This window comes from Symphalangus syndactylus, chromosome 22, assembly GCF_028878055.3.
Source record: "Symphalangus syndactylus isolate Jambi chromosome 22, NHGRI_mSymSyn1-v2.1_pri, whole genome shotgun sequence".
Classification (NCBI taxonomy): Eukaryota; Metazoa; Chordata; class Mammalia; order Primates; family Hylobatidae; genus Symphalangus; species Symphalangus syndactylus.
The window spans coordinates 21,500,374-21,517,372 of record NC_072444.2 but is presented as its reverse complement, the minus strand read 5'-3'; the positions used below and the strand labels follow the sequence as shown (position 1 = coordinate 21,517,372).

General features: G+C 42.0%; 1 protein-coding gene across 3 annotated transcripts in view; it reads left to right on the top strand.

Moving 5' to 3' along the window:
• SPEN (spen family transcriptional repressor) overlaps positions 1-16,999 on the top strand; it is a 92,854-nt gene that overhangs the window by 9,392 nt on the left and 66,463 nt on the right. For 2 of the 3 annotated variants that reach the window (XM_055262496.2, XM_063631787.1), the window contains exon 2: positions 14,010-14,330. In XM_055262496.2, coding sequence (XP_055118471.1) covers positions 14,010-14,330 — 321 coding nt within the window. Of the gene's footprint in view, positions 1-14,009; positions 15,595-16,999 lie in introns of those variants that run through there. The other variant, XM_055262497.2, reaches the window with a different exon arrangement.

Below are 16,999 nucleotides of genomic sequence, written 5' to 3'. Positions count from 1 at the left end.
TATCTGCTTTTCTCCTTCCTGTATTTTTTTTTTTTTTTTTTTCTTGAGACAGGATCTCACTTCGTCACCCATGCTGGAGTGCAGTGGTATGATCACTGCTTACTGTCCCTTGGACCTCCCGGGCTCAAGAGATCCTCCCATCTTAGCTTTCCAAGTAGCTAGGACTACAGGCGCATACCACCATACTTGGCTAACTTTTGTATTTTCTGTAGAGACAAGGTCTCACTCTGTTGCCCAGGCTGGTCTCGAACTCCTGGGCTCAAGTGATCTGTCTGCCTCGGCCTCTCAAAGTGCTGGGATTACAGGTGTGAGCCACTGCATCCAGCCTTTTTTTTTGAGACGGAGTCTGTTCTGTTGCCCAGGCTGGAGTGCAGTGGCGTGATCTCAGCTCACTGCAACCTCTGCCTCCCAGGTTCAAGCGATTCTTGTGCTTCAGCCTCCTGAGTAGCTGGGATTACAGGCGTGTGCTACCACACCCAGCTAGTTTTTGTATTTTTAGTAGAGACAAGGTTTCACCATGTTGGCCAGGCTGGTCTTGAACTCCTGACCTCAAGTGATCTGCCCGCCTCAGCCTCCCAAAGTGCTGGTATTACAGGCGTGAGCCACCGTGCCTGGCCCCTGTTTATTTATTTATTTTCATAAAAAAATTGTTTTTTTCTACCCAGGTTGGAGTGTAATGGCATAATTATGGTTCACTGCAGCCTCGACTTCCTAGGCTCCAGGTATCCTCCTACCTTAGCCCTGTCAGTATCTGGGACTATAGGCATGAGCCATAATGTTCAGCTAATTAAACAAATTTGTTATAGAGACAAGGTCCAGTGGCTCACACCTGTAATCCCAGCACTTTGGGAGGCTGAGGTGGGTGGATCACGAGGTCAGGAGATCGAGACCATCCTGGCCAACATAGTGAAATCCTGTGTCTACTAAAAATACAAAAATTAGCTGGGTATGGTGGCACATGCCTGTAATCCCAGCTACTTGGGAGGCTGAAGCAGGAGAATCACTTGAACCTGGTAGTTGGAGGTTGCAGTGAGCCGAGATCGTGCCACTGTACTCCAGCCTGGCGACAGAGCAAGACTCCGTCTCAAAAAAAAAGAGAAACAAGGTCTCACTATGTTGCCTAGGCTGGTCTTGAACTCCTGGGCTCAAGTGATCCTCCTGCCTTGTCCTACCAAAGTGCTGGGATTACAGGCATGAGTCATTGGGCCCAGCAAAAAAAAAAAAAAAGGTTCAGGATCAGACTATAACTCCTACATCTCGTTTTCCCAAATTCACCAGTTAACATTTTGTCACACTTGCTCCATTACCCTCTGTTGTCTTTATGGCATGATGTCCTTCCACTCTAAATTCTCTAGTGTGTACCTCCCTGAAACAAGGACACTTTCCTGTATTGCCACCATGTAGTCCTTCTAGTTAGGAAATCAGAATTGATACAACACTACCACCCAATGCATAGCCTAGGTGTATAGTAGGCTCTACCATTGAGGTTTGCGTAAGTACGCCCTGTGTTGTTTTAACAATGATGAAATCACCTAAAGATGCATTTCTCAGAAGGTATCCCTGTTCTTAAGTGATGCATGACTGTATTTGGATAATGAGTTGGATTTTAAAAGAGCTTGGCCAGGTACAATGGCTCTCTCCTGTATTCCAGCACTTTGGAAGGCCTAGGCAGGTGGATCACTTGAGTTCAGGAGTTCCAGACCAGTCTGGGCAACATGGTGAAACCCAGGCTGTTAAAAAAAAAAAAAAAAAAAAGCCGGGCATGGTGGCGCGCACCAGTAGTCCCAGCTGTTCAGGAGGCCGAGGTGGGAGGATCGCTTGGGCCCATGAGGCAGAGGCTGCAGTGAGCCGATACTGTGCCACTGCACTCCACCCTGGGCAATAGAGAAAAACCCTGTCTCAAAAAACAAACAAAAAACTTAATGTTTTGAAATGGTGTATAGTTATTATATGTGACATTGGTGTATCAGTTACTTTGAAATGAATCCTTCTGCTAACAGCTACGTTCTTCAATCAAACATCTCTCCTTAATTAGTATTTTTAAAGTTTGAAATAGTTTTAAATTATATTGCAGTCAGTTTTCTTTTTTAGTTTTTTTTTTTTTTTTTTTTAATTAAGAGATGGGGTCTGACTATGTCGCCCAGGCTGCAATGCAGTGGCTATACACAGGTGAGATCATAGCTCACTGCAGTCTCCAACTTTTGGCTTCAGGCAATACTTCCACCTCAACCTCCCAATTATATAGGATTACAGGTGTGTGCTACTGCACTCTGTTTATAGTTCATTCTCTTTTTCTGTTTTCTTTTTCTTTTTCTTTTCTTTTCTTTCTTTTTTTTTTTTTTGAGAGGGAGTATTGCTCTGTCGCCCAGGCTGGAGTGCAGTGGTGGGATCTCGGCTCACTGCAAACTCTGCCTCCCGGGTTCACGCCATTCTCCTGCCTCAGCCTCCCGAGTAGCTGGGACCACAGGCGCCCGCCACAGCGCCTGCCACCACGCCCGGCCAATTTTTTGTATTTTTAGTAGAGACGGGGTTTCACCGTGTTAGCCAGGATGGTCTCGATCTCCTGACCCCGTTATCTGCCCGCCTCTGCTTCCCAAAGCGGCAGGATTACAGGCGTGAGCCACTGCGCCCGGCCTCTTTTTTTTTTTTTTTTTTTGAGACAGTCTCGCTCTGTCACCCAGGCTGGAGTACAGTGGTGTGATCATGGCTTACTACCGCAGCCTTTACCTTCTGGGCTCAAGTGATCCTCCCATCTCAGCCTCCCGAGTAGCTGAGACTACAGGTGCACGCTACCACGCCCAACTAATGTTTGTATTTTTGGTAGAGATGGGATTTCACTATGTTGCCCAGGCTGATCTCAAACTTCTGAACTCAAGCAATGCACTTGGGATTATGGACGTGAGCCACAGTTAATTTTTAAAAAATGGCCGTGTGCTCCGTTATACTCTGTCATACTAATCTATGCTTTATAAAGATACAAGATATGCTCTCTTTTTTTGTCTCTTCTACCTCTATTTTTCTTATGAAGTAACCCTTTTCCACAGTGTTTTTTTTTTTGACACAGATCATTGTCTTTCAACCTAAATTTGCTTTGTCATTCTAAAAGTAGATATAGAAAAGGAACTTTCTTTTTTTTTTTTTTTTGAGACGGAGTCTCGCTCTTTCACCCAGGCTGGAGTGCAGTGGCGCGATCTCGGCTCACTGCAGGCTCCGCCCCCCAGGGTTCACGCCATTCTCCTGCCTCAGCCTCCCGAGTAACTGGGACTACAGGCGCCCACCACCTCGCCTGGCTAATTTTTTGTATTTTTAGTAGAGACGGGGTTTCACTGTGTTAGCCAGGATGGTCTCGATCTCCTGACCTCGTGATCCGCCCGCCTCGGCCTCCCAAAGTGCTGGGATTACAGGCGTGAGCCACCGCGCCCGGCCAGAAAAGGAACTTTCATCACAGCTTTGTGTCTCAAAGAGTTGTGGCATTTTATTTCCTGTATATTGGATTGATTTAAAATTTGTTTTAAAAATAATTTTCAAGAGGACTCTTGCTAAAAAGACTTCTTATTTCTGGAGAAAGCTTTTAGTTCTAGAGGTACTATAATTCAGAAGATTAAAATGTTGACTGGAGAGGCTCAGGTATTTAATAAGTTTAAAGAATGATCAGTTAACATTTTTTTTTTTTTTTTTGAGACGGAGTCTCGCTCTGTCACCCAGGCTGGAGTGCAGTGGCGCGATCTCGGCTCACTGCAAGCTCCACCTCCTGGGTTCATGCCATTCGCCTGCCTCAGCCTCCTGAGTAGCTGGGACTACAGGCGCCCACCACCACACCCGGCTAATTTTTTGTATTTTTAGTAGAGACGGGGTTTCACCGTGTTAGCCAGGATGGTCTCGATCTCCTGACGTCGTGATCCCCCTGCCTCGGCCTCCCAAAGTGCTGGGATTACAGGCGTGATTATTTATATTCCTGCACTTTACTTTTTGATTCTTGCAGTATAAACTCCTGTCTTGTTCTCTGGGGAGGAAGCACACTGTGAGTTTTTTCCAAGATTGTCTAAAATATTCAGGCTTTTTATTTGCTCTAACCAGTAGAATCTAAAGATTACAGAAACTTCGGAATTTTTCTCCTCATAATTTGACATCTTTTGAGAGGTTTGTCAGTTGGACACTGTCCCTTTGTTAAAAGTTAATTTTACTTAATAAATAATTTTTCATTAGATTGGAGTAAAATATAATGTGAGTATGTATGTGCATAAATAATTTTTTTCGGTGAAGCTCATGCCTGTAATCTCAGCACTTTCTGCTTTTTGTTTTTTTTTGAGACGGAGTCTCGCTCTGTCTCCCAGGCTAGAGTGCAGTGATGCGATCTTGGCTCACTGTAAGCTCTGCCTCCCAGGTTCATGCCATTCTCCTGCCTCAGCCTCCTGAGTAGCTGGGACTGCAGGTGCCCACCACCATGCCTGGCTAATTTTTTGTATTTTTAGTAGAGACAGGGTTTCACTGTGTTAGCCAGGATAGTTTCGATCTCCTGACCTCGTGGTCCGCCCACCTTGGCCTCCCAAAGTGGTAGGATTACAGGTGTGAGCCACTGCTCCCAGCCGAATCCCAGCACTTTTCCCATTCTCAGTGGGGAATAAAAGGTAGTTGGGCGTGGTGGTATGTACCTATAGTCCAGCTACTTGGAAGGCTTAGGCGGGCAGATCACTTGAGCCTGGGAGGTTGAGGCTGCAGTGAGCCAAGATTGTGCCATTGGACTCCAGCCTGGGTGACAGTGACTCTGTCTCAAAAAAACAAAACAAAACTGCACACATGCACACACACAGACACATATAATTTTTTTCCTTACTGGGGTAATGAAGCCTGCAATAATTCTGAGGAATGTCTACATTCAGAGCTTTACTGGAAACAGATGCCTTTTCCCAGGAGTTATAATTATCAAGTTTTCTATGTTCAGGAATCTAGGCACTCACCCTGGATTCAGTAAACAGATAGGATTATAGTTTTATTGGTTGAATTAAGCTTATTCTTGGTCTTAACATTTTCTTTTTTTTTTTTTTTTTTGAGACGGAGTCTTGCTCTGTCGCCCAGGCTGGAGTGCAGTGGCGCTATCTCGGCTCACTGCAAGCTCCGCCTCCCGGGTTCACGCCATTCTCCTGCCTCAGCCTCTCCGAGTAGCTGGGACTACAGGCGCCCGCCACCACGCCCGGCTAATTTTTTGTATTTTTAGTAGAGACGGGGTTTCACCATGGTCTCGATCTCCTGACCTCGTGATCCGCCCGCCTCAGCCTCCCAAAGTGCTGGGATTACAAGCGTGAGCCACCGCGCCCGGCCAGTCTTAACATTTTCTTAAAGCCTTTCTACTTAGAACCAATAAATAGTTTCTAATATAAAAAAGTAATCTGGCTGGGTGCAGTGGCTCATACCTGTAATCCCAGCACTTCGGGAGACCGAGACTAGAGGATTGCTTGAGCCCAGGAATTGGAGACCAGCCTAGGCAACATGTTGAGACCTCATCTCTGTGGGAAAAATTAGCTGGGTGTGGTGGTGCCTGTCTGTAGTCCCAGCTGCTTAGGAGGCTGAGATAGGAGGATGGCTTGAGCCTGGGAGGTTGAGGCTGCAGTGAGCCATGATTGCACCACTGCACTCCAGCCTGGGCAACAGAGCAAACCCTTGTCTTAGAACAAAACAAGTAAAAAAACGATTATGTTTTCAGCAATACTATTCACAATAGCCAAAAGGTGAATGCATCTCTAATGTTGATGACCAATGAATAGATAAACAGAATGCACTTATCAGATGTGTAATAAACAGAATTCATACAGTGGAGTATTCAGCCTTAGAAAGGAAGTTTTGACACATGCTACATTTGAAGACACTACGTAAGTGAAATAAGCCAGTTGCAAAAGAAGGAAAAGTGGACTGTATGATATACATATATGAGGTACCTAGCTACAGTAGTCAACTCCATAAAGACAGCAAGTAGAGTAGTGGTTGCTTTTTTTTTTTGAAACAGAGTCTCACTCTGTTGTGCAGGCTGGAGTGCAGTGGCTCGATCTTGGCTCACTGCAACCTCCTCCTCCTGGGTTCAAGTGATTCTCGTGTCTCAGCCTCCCAAGTAGCTGGGACTACAGGCGCTTGCCACCACGCCTGGCTAATTTTTTGTACTTTTAGTAGAGATGGCGGTTTCGCCATGTTGGCAAGGCTGTTCTCAAACTCCTGGCCTCAAGTGATCTGCCTGCCTTGGCTTCCCAAAGTGTTGGGATTATAGGCATGAGCCTCCGTGCCTGGCTGCTTTTTTTTTTTTTTTTTTTAAATACTGTAAGCAGTGTTGTAATAAGCAATTTTGTACTCTTGCAGACAAGTGCAATTATACATGTATGATAAATTTTTGTGAATGGGATTTCTAGGTTTGTGAACTTAGGTTTGTGGGTTTTTTTTTTTTTTTTTTTTTTTTTTTTTTGAGACAATGTCTCGCTCTGTCACCGAGTCTGGAGTTCAGTGGTGTGATCATGGCCCACTGCAGCCTGGAACTATTGGGCTCAAGCTCCCGTCTCAGCCTCCCGAGTAGCTAGGACTCAAACTCTCATCTTAACCTCCCGAGTAGCTAGGACTACTACTAAGTGCCAACACACCTGGCTAATGTTTTTATTTTTAATAGAGACGGGGGTAGAGTGGGGAGGTGGGGAGGGGTCTTGCTTTGTTCCCCAGGTTGGTCTTGATGTCCTGACTTCAAATCATCCTCGCGCTTTGGCTTCTCAAAGTGGTAGGATTATAGACGTTAGCCATCATTCCTGCCCATTTTTAAGATTTTGAGTGAAATTGAGCAGCTTTGAGTGTGTTTTTCATCTTAATTTTAATTTTTTTTTTGACTTGGAGTCTCACTCTGTCACCTGGGCTGGAGTGCAGTGGCAAGATCTCAGCTTACCGCAACCTCCGCCTCCTAGGTTCAAGCAATTCTCCTGCCTCAGCCTCCCGAGTAGCTGGGACTACAAGCGCATGCTGCCATGCCTGGCTAAATTTTGTATTTTAGTGGAGACGGGGTTTCACCATATTGCTCCCAGGCTGGTCTCAAACTCCTGACCTCAGGTGATCTGCTGGCCTCGGCCTCCCAGAGTGCTAGGATTACAGGCGTGAGCCACCACTCACAGAGTGTGTTTTAATTACCATTTGTGAGTGAGTGTGTTTTAGAAAATCTTCCTATGCAGGTATATACCTGTTTTTTTTTTTTTTTTCTTTTCTTTTTTGAGATGGTGTCTCAGTCTGTTGCCAGGCTGAAGTGCAGTGTCTGGATTTCAGCTCACTGCAACCTCCACCTCCTGGGTTCAGATGATTCTCCTGCCTCAACCTCCTGAGTAGCCGGGACTACAGGCATGCACCGCCACGCCTGGCAAATTTTTTGTAATTTAGTAGAGACTGGGTTTCACCGTATTGCCCCCAGGCTGGTCTCAAACTCCTGACCTCAGGTGATGCACCCATCTTGTCCTCCCAAAGTGCTGGGATTACAGGTGTGAGCCACCGCTCCCAGCCACATTTGCCTGTTTTTTGTTCAGGCATCTCTTTCCCTTGATTTGTAATAACTCTGTATAGTTAGGAAATAATTTATTTTTCAAGTGTTGCAAGTATTTTTTTCTCCATTTGTCTTTTGACTTTATATCTTGCTAAATAGGAGTTGTAATTTTTTTTTTTTTTTTTTTTTTTGAGATGGAGTCTCACTCTTGCCCAAGCTGGAGTGCAGTGGCATGATCTCAGCTCACTGCAACCTCAGCCTCCCGAGTTCAAGTGATTCAGGAGTTGTAATTTTTATGTGGTTTGATTTATGTAGTCTTTTCCTTTATGGTTTAGGGATTTTATATCATGCCAGTTCCTTGCCAGTTCCAAAATTATATGACAGCTCAATTATTATTATTATTTTTGGCATAGAGCTAATACATATCTTCAAACTATGAAAAATCTTCTTGCCCACCTCTTTTTCCTTCCCTCCTCCCATCCCTCCTGGTAGAGAAATACTTCAGGGTATGAGCTTTTTCTAAAAATGAAATTAGGGCTCTGTAGTTAACTTTCTTTTGCTGGCTTTAGGGATTCTCAGTATCTTTTGCCATCTTTAGTAATTATTTGTTACTAAATATTTGTTACTGAAAAGAGTGATTAAAGGAGGAATACATTAGTTTTTTTTTGTTTGTTTGTTTTTTTTTTGGAGACACAGTCTTACTGTGTTGCCCAGGCTGGAGTGCAGTGGTGCGATCTCGGCTCACTGCAAGCTCCGCCTCCTGGGTTCACGCCATTCTCCTGCCTCAGCCTCCCGAGTACCTGGGACTACAGGCGCCTGCCACCATGCCTGACTAATTTTTTTGTATTTTTAATAGAGACGGGGTTTCACCATGTTAGCCAGGATAGTCTCGATCTACTGACCTTGTGATCCACCCACCTTGGCCTCCCAAAGTGGTGGGATTACAGGTGTGAGCCACTGCGCCCGGCCGGAATACATCAGTTATTTAAGAACAGCTCATATATCCATTATATATATAAATCATTTCATAATAAATTTCTTGAAAGAGTTCTGTATTACCATGAAATGAAGCTAGCAGATTTTGACTGTCATCAGCACCTCATCATATATAACGTTCCTAGTTAGGCATGCTTGAAATAGAAAAATGCCTTCCATGGTTGCCTATTTATAGTAGATTTGGCATACAGTTGATTTATAGTGAGGTAATATAGAAGCTTGTGACTAAAGGAGATACAAAATCTTTTGTGTTGAAGGGCAGGGACAGGTATTTTTTGTATTTTTAAAAGATAACAGTTTTATTAAGCTGTAACTCATAAACCATAAAATTTACCCATTTAAAGTATACAATTCAGCTATTTTTAATATGTTCACAGAGTTGTGCAACCATCATCACTATCTAATTGTAGAATATTTTCATCACCGCAGAATGAAACCCCACATCCATTAGCAGTCACTCTCCATTCTCCTTTGTCCTCAGCCCCTAGCAATCTCTAATTTACTTTTTGTTTGCATGGATTTGCCTATTTTGGACCTTTTGTGTATTATGGAATCATACAGTATATGACTGGCTTCTTTCATTATGCATGTTCTCAAGGTTCATCCATATTTTAGCATATATCAGAACTTCGTTCTTTTTTGTTGCTGAACAATATTCCATTGGATGGGCATGCCCTCCCCGCTTTTATTTTTATTTTTAAGAGACAGGGTTTCACCATGTTTCCCAGGCTGGTCTCCAATTCCTGAGCTCAAGCAATCCGCCCACCTTGGCTTCCCAGAGTGCTGGGGTTATAGGCCTGAGCCACCATGCCCAGCTCATGCCACGTTTTTTATCCATTCATCAGTTGATGGACATTTAGATTGTTTCTCATTTTTGGCTATTATGAAAAATGCAGCTATGTAAATATCTGTATATTTGTTGTTGTTTTTTGAGGCAGGGTCTTGCTCTTTCACCCAGGCTGGGTGGCTATCTCACCAGCAATGTATGAGGGTTCAGAATTCTCTTCATCCTCATTATTAGTTGTCATTGCCTTTTTTTTTTTTTTTTTTAGCTGCCCTAGTGGGTATGAAATAGTATATAATTGTGACTTTGATTTTGATTTCCCTAATGACTAATGATGACTAAATTTACCATCTTTTCATGTGTTTATTGGCCATTTATGTATCTCTCTCTGTATATGTATATGTGCTCTGCCACCCAGGCTGGTGTGCAGTGGCGTGATCTCAGCCCACAGCAACTTCCGCCTCCTGGGTTCAAGCAGTCCTCCTGCTTCAGCCTCCTGAGTAGCTGGGACTACAGGCATGTGCCACCACACTTAGCTACTTTTTGTATATTTTGTAGAGTTGGGATTTTGCCATGTTGCCCAGGCTGGTCTCAAACTCCCAGGCTAAAATGATCCACCTCCCTTGGTCTCCCAAAGCGTTGGGATTCAGGAGTGAGCTACTGCATCCAGCCCCAGCTAATTAAAAAAAAAAATTTATATATATATATTTATAGAGATGAGATCTTGCTGTGTTGTGTAGGTGGGTTTGGAACTCATGATTTCAAGTGATCCTCCCACCTGGCCTCCCAAAGCTTTGGGATTACAGACTTGAGCCACTGTGTCCAGTCTCATTTTAAAAAATTGGATTGTGCTTTTCATTGAGTTTTAAGAGTTCCCTATCAGAGATATAATGTGTAATTATTTTCTTCTTTTCCATAGGTTTATATCTAATTTTGATATGTCTTTAGATAGAATAAAACTTTTTTTTTTGAGACGGAGTCTCGCTCTGTTGCCCAGGCTGGAGTGCAGTGGTGCAATCTCGACTCACTGCAAGCAAGCTCTGCCTCCCAGCTTCACGCCATTCTCCTGCCTCAGCCTCCCAAGTAGCTGGGACTACAGACGCCCACCACCACGCCCAGCTAATTTTTTGTATTTTTAGTAGAGACGGGGTTTCGCCGTGTTGGCCAGGAAGGTCTCGATCTCCTGACCTCGTGATCCGCCTGCCTCGGCCTTCCAAAGTGCTGGGATTACAGGTGTGAGCCACCGTGCCCAGCCAGAATAAAACTATTAACTGTTTTAATTTGTCATTGTCATTTAGCTATTTAGATTTATTATTGACTTGCTGGATAATTGTTAAGTTTTACTTTTGGTTTTAATTTATTTTAACGGACATGAGGTATATGACATATTACAAATTTTACTGTCTTGGTTATGTTCAAATTGTGGGAGTCTTGTAATCTGAGTATATGATTTCAAGTTACATGCTACATTTAGTGTGTTGAAATTTGGGGATATCAGTAATTGTGAGTGGAGTAGTCTTAATATCTACTTCAGTTATGTTGATGACAAGTAACAGCTTTTATTAAATTTATTTATTTATTTATTTATTTTCGAGATGGAGTTTTTGCTCTTGTTGCCCAGGCTGGAGTGGAGTGGCGTGATCTCGGCTCACGGCAATCTCTGCCTCCCAGGTTCAAGCGATTCCCCTGCCTCAGCCTCCCCAGTGGCTGAGACTACAGGCGGGCACCACCATGCTTGGCTAATTTTTTGCATTTTAGTAGAGACAGGGTTTTACCATGTTGGCCAGGATGATCTCGATCTCCTGACCTGGTCATCTGCCCGCCTCGGCCTCCCAAAGTGCTGGGATTACAGGTGTGAGGCACCGTGCCCGGCCCTTTTGGTCTAAATATAAACTCACGTGGGTTGAATTATAAATTAGTAATTCATTTATAAAATTTTGTTACAAAAAGGTAATATAAGTATTAGTGTTACTACATTAGTTCACATAATTTGGTGGTTGTAATGGATACATTTATGATTCAACTGAATTCAAAAGAGGAATGATTTTAATCTTTTTATAATGTAAAAAACCAGCACAAACATTTATTGTCTCTACTGTATTTATTTATTTATTTATTTATGAGACAGGGTCTTGCTCTATTGCCCAGGCTGGAGGTGAGTGGCATGGCCATGAGTCACTCATGGCCATTTTCACTGATGCTCCTGCCTCAGCCTCCCAAATTACTGGGATTACAGGTGTGAGCTACCGTGCCCAGCTGATTATTTGCTTTTGAATAAGGCACAGCTGTGGTGGTGATGGGATGGAAAGGTGGAAAAGTAGGCAATACACAAAGCCATGGGTAGTTTGATAAAAATGTGATCTTTTGGAAGTTACATATTGGGTTTCAGTTGGGTGGGTGGCTATGTAATTTGCGTGCATCTTCAAAAGGCTTGATACTCATCCTCATGTACAATTCTATAATAACTTTTTCTCCCATAGCAGGATTTCAAAACTTTGAGAGCTAGTAAAGATGGGATCTCATTCCCTGGAAATAGAACAGTAATGTTAATGATCATAAAAAGACTCAGATGTGATTTTTTAGCTCTAGAAATTAACTGGGCAAAGAGGGATTAGATGCAAAATTTGAATGTGTTGTTTTCATTGGTGTTCTGTTGTCTTGCTTCAAGAATGACTCAGAGAGAATTGTTTTCTATAGTAGTATGACTTGTGTGAGAATGAAGTATGTGGCAGTTCTTTCCTATTGCTTATTAGGTCAGTTGCAAAAGCTAAGATTAAAATTAATCATTGCGTTCCTATTGATAGCCTAGCCAATAAAGGTTGAATGTAGTCACTTCTAGAAAGGAGGAGTATTGAGAGAATTCCTTGGATTTTAACATACTAAGGATTTTAAAGCTTTGTGTAATTGATGCTTTGGAAGTTATGGAGTGAGTTTCGTATGCGGTTGATGGAAACAATTTTAGAATGGGAGGGGTCTTCTTTTCACATACCAACAAACTGAAAATTGTAAATAACTGTCATGAGGCTAGGGATCTATGTTTTGTTCCCAGGATGTGTTAAGCTCCTGAACAGTGCCTTTTTTTCTTTTTTGAGATGGAGTCTAACTGTCGCCCAGGCTGGATCTCGGCCCACTACATCCTCACCACCTCCTGGGTTCAAGTGGTTCTCCTGCCTCAGCCTCCTGAGTAGCTGGGATTACAGGTGTGTGCCACCACACCTGGCTAATTTTTTAATTTTTAGTAGAGACGAGGTTTCACCATGTTGGCCAGTCTGGGTCTCAAAATCCTGACCTCGTGATCTGCCCGCCTCAGCCTCCCAAAGTGCTGGGATTACATGCGTGAGCCACCACGCCTGGCCTCAACAGTGCCTTTTAAAACCATATAGTTAATAACTGAATCGGGATTAGAACCCTAGTCACTTTTCTCATGTATTTTCTATTCTTTTCTTTTTTGAGACCGAGTCTCACTCTGTCGCCCAGGCTGGAGTGCAGTGGCACGATCTTGGCACACTGCAATCTCCACCTCCTGAGCTCAAGTAATTCTCATGCCTCAGCTTCCCGAGTAGCTGGGATTACCGATGTGTACCACCATGCCCAGATAATTTTTTTGGATTTTTAGTAGAGGCGATCCATCTGCCTGGGCCTCCCAAAGTGCTGGGATTACAGGTGTGAGCCACTGCACCCAGCCTGTATAAATAATTTTAATTATACCTATATTATAAAGTTTAACAGTTATAACTCCCTGGAGAAAGAAAAGTAGCAAAAAGATTACATTAAAAAAATTAGACTGTCACTTGCAAATGGACACAAAAATATTTGGATTTATTTTTGCCTTTAAGTAAGGAGTGTTTGAGTACTTCAGTTTTCCAGTACGATTGTCACTTAATGAATTAAGTTAAAATGAAATCTGTAAAATAGCAATGTATAGTTCGAGACCAGCCTGGGCAACATGGTGAAACCCCATCTCTACTAAAAATACAAAACACATTAGTTGGGTTTGGTGGCATATGCTTGTAATCCCAGCTTCTTGGGAGGCTCAGACATGAGAATCACTTGAACCTGGGAGTCGGAAGTTGCAGTAAGTGCACTCCAGTCTGAGTGACAGTGAGACTCTGTCTCAAAAAAAAAGTAAAAAAAAAAAAAAAGAAGTGCATTTCAGCTAAGGGTTCTAGAAAGATGAAGGGGAGTTTAGTAAATATTATATTTAAGAAATGGGCCAGGCTCAGTGGCTCATGCCTGTAATCCCAGTACTTTGGGAGGCCGAGGTGGGCGGATCACGAGGTCAGGAGATTGAGACCATCCTGGCTAACACGGTGAAACCCCGTCTCTACCAAAAATACAAAAATACAAAAAATTAGCCTGTCGTGGTGGCGCGTGCCTGTAGTCCCAGCTACTCGGGAGGCTGAGGCAGGAGAATGGCATGAACCCCGGAGGTGGAGCTTGCAGTCAGCCGAGATTGCGCCACTGCACTCCAGCCTGGGCAACAGAGCGAGACTCCATCTGAAAAAAAAAAAAAAAAAGAAATGAGAGTAATGTAATAATGTAATACAGATTTTTTTTTACAGATATTTTCCCCAGAGAGAGAAATGTAAGTGTAAAAGAGAGCCATTTAAAAAGTCATTTTGCAGGTCGTGCCTCCTACATACATAACGCAAATTGTCAAAAAAAAAAAAATCTAAGAACTCATTTTGGAAAATTATTGATATGCAGCAATAACATTGACTTTATTTTTTCCAGATATGGCCGTGTGGAAAGTGTCAAAATTCTCCCCAAGAGGGGATCTGAAGGAGGAGTGGCTGCCTTTGTGGATTTTGTGGACATCAAAAGTGCACAGAAAGCTCACAACTCGGTCAACAAAATGGGAGATAGAGACCTACGCACGGATTATAATGAACCAGGCACCATCCCGAGTGCTGCTCGGGGATTGGATGATACAGTTTCCATAGCATCTCGTAGTAGAGAGGTTTCTGGGTTCAGAGGAGGTGGTGGAGGGCCTGCTTATGGTCCCCCACCGTCACTTCATGCACGAGAAGGACGTTATGAGCGGAGACTTGATGGGTAAGTTCCAAGGTTTCTGTAGGCAGGTATTTTGTATTTGATATGGTGAGAAACAGAAACTCATATTTAGGGGCCCCAGATGGATTTAAAGTTTTGGGCATTCTCAATGTTTCCTATTTTGGGTTGGAAACGGAAGTGATTTCTATCCCAATGGCTGGTATCTTATGGAATCGTAGAGGATATTTCCTGCAGCTGATTGAATGGATATCTGTTCCTGAGATATAATGTGATGGAAGATTTCCTATGGAAGCATCATTTTTGGAGTTACCTGTCTTCTAGAATTAATTATTCCTTCTCTTGGATAATGTTAAGTCCTTCCTTGGATATATCCCTTCTACCTGATGGAGCTATTTGGCATTTGTGTTCATACTATATGGAATATTTCTGGAATATTAGAGCCTACAGATTCTTTTAGAAGTTGATATCTGCCTCTCCATTTTCACTACATAAAGTGTACAAACAAATTGGATTGTCACAAAAAATCTAACAGACCATAATGATTCAACCACTTGGATTCTACAAACAATACTTTAACATGGAAATGTGTACTTGGATGAAGAAGAGAGAAGGCAATGCTTGATTTTTCCATTTTGGATCTACACGATTTCTGTATTGTTGGAATTACACTCTTTGATGGAATGGGGAAAAATTAAAATGATGGATGTTTCCTAAATCCTGGAATATAGCCATTCTTTTCTAATTGCTGGGATATATGGGATGTCTTGCTGTCAAGGTTCCACTAGCCCAGGGAAAGAGGATTACTATATCATTTCTTAAGCAAGTTGCTGTCCAATCAAAGGTACTTTAGCTTTGAACACATGGTCATGATCAGTTGTGGATACAGCAATCAAAATTGACTGGGCCGGATGGCTACAAAAGTGAACTATTGGCGAGCAACTGTGCCTTCCTCGTCTGTTGGAATTGTAGAGGATATTTCCTCTTCTGCCAGCTGCCTGATTCATACTTAGGCCTGGAAATATTTATGAATGTGGATAAATTTCTAATTGTCTACTATCTCAAGAAAGAAGTCTGGGGGTTTGAGAGTTACAGTTTGTCTGGGACTACTTGCTTCCAGTGGAATTATTTTGTCTGGTCACTAAGATTTTTTTTTTCTTGTGGTTCATCTAAATATCATTTGACACCCTTGCCCATTAAGAAGGTGGATTACCCCCATTAAGAGGGGCCAAAATTGGGGAAGTTATGTTCACAATTCTCTCCCTAGATTTAATTGGGATTATAGGTCGTGTTTCCACACTTGGAAAAGGTTGGTATGTCCTGACCTGTGTATATTAGCCCCTCTCCTAACCCAAGTCAAACTCTCTTTTTTTCCCCACTAACTCTAGAAGTATTTAGTACTAATAGTGAATCAGAGAATAGCCATTAGATTTCAGCTCTGCTAGCTCTTGTGCCTGCCTTCTGTATCTTCTTAATGGATGAGAACTTTGCATATTTATAAAATAGCAGCTGTAGCAGTAATGGTCCTAGAACTTTTTTGCCTATTGCTTCTGTTAAATCATTAATAATGGCTTTCACTGATTAACATTTGATAGGGTGCTAAAGTAATTACTTATGGCATTTTCTCTTAAGTCTCAAACCCTCTTATTTGTTAGACGTTGAAATATAAAAATTTCAGAATTGTAGTAAATAAAAGAGAAACTCATTTAATACATTTAAGTAGGAAAGATATAGGATGTTTATCATGCCAGCTGTTTTTCACAATAGCAGCAAAAAAGCTAAACTAAGCCTAGGAAGGTGGGGTTGCTACTAAGTGAAATGATAGGTGAAAAAGAATATTAGTGGAGAGACCTGGAATCTAAGCATGTACTGGGGATCTAGTATTAATTGTTACAAGATTTTGCCAGATATCCTTCATTGGAGAGATTCTAATTCTTTATGTTTCATGATTCCTTAATCCCTTTTGATAGAAGATAGATCCACAGATGGGTTGAAGAGAAACTCAAGTGAAATGGTCTTTTAGGAACTCAGGAGCTGAGTTCTAGTTCTCTACAAAAGTAGAGAACTTACGATTTCTTTATAGGATTATAACTAGTTTTTAATATTAACACATAATTGCATGTGTGTAATTGTACATGCAACATGTTTTGTACTTTTTAGGTTGACAGATACATCCTACTAAATGATTTTTTTAATTAAGTTAAGCTATTTTGCTAATAGCGACCTTAGAATATCGTATAGTTCCTAATGTTACCTAATTTCATCACAGGCAATTTGAGTATAGCTAAAAGCTAAAAGAACATATTTCCTACAACCATTAAGTTTATACATTAAGAAATTGAATCATGGAAGAGGCATTTTTAAAGTCATTTGGAATTTGATAGCACAGGAGTAAATAATTTTTATTTTTATTTAAATTCACAGAGTAGCATGTGGTAACCCAATATTTTGATACTTGAAGTGGTTTTTTTTTGAGATTCTATTTTTATTATTAAATGTAATTGGGTACTGCTGTGCAGTCTATGTAGTCTAGTTTATGTAGTCTAGTAATTTTTTTACAACTATCCAAGCAGTCAAAACTTAATGAAAAAAAGTTAAACTTAGAAAATTGTTTCTGGACTTCTTGAAAGTCCTTTCTACTGTTGAGACATGTGCTGCAGCAGGGCTTTCATGTCTAGGTTAAAACATAGCATGGAAATGTGACCTAAAAGAAA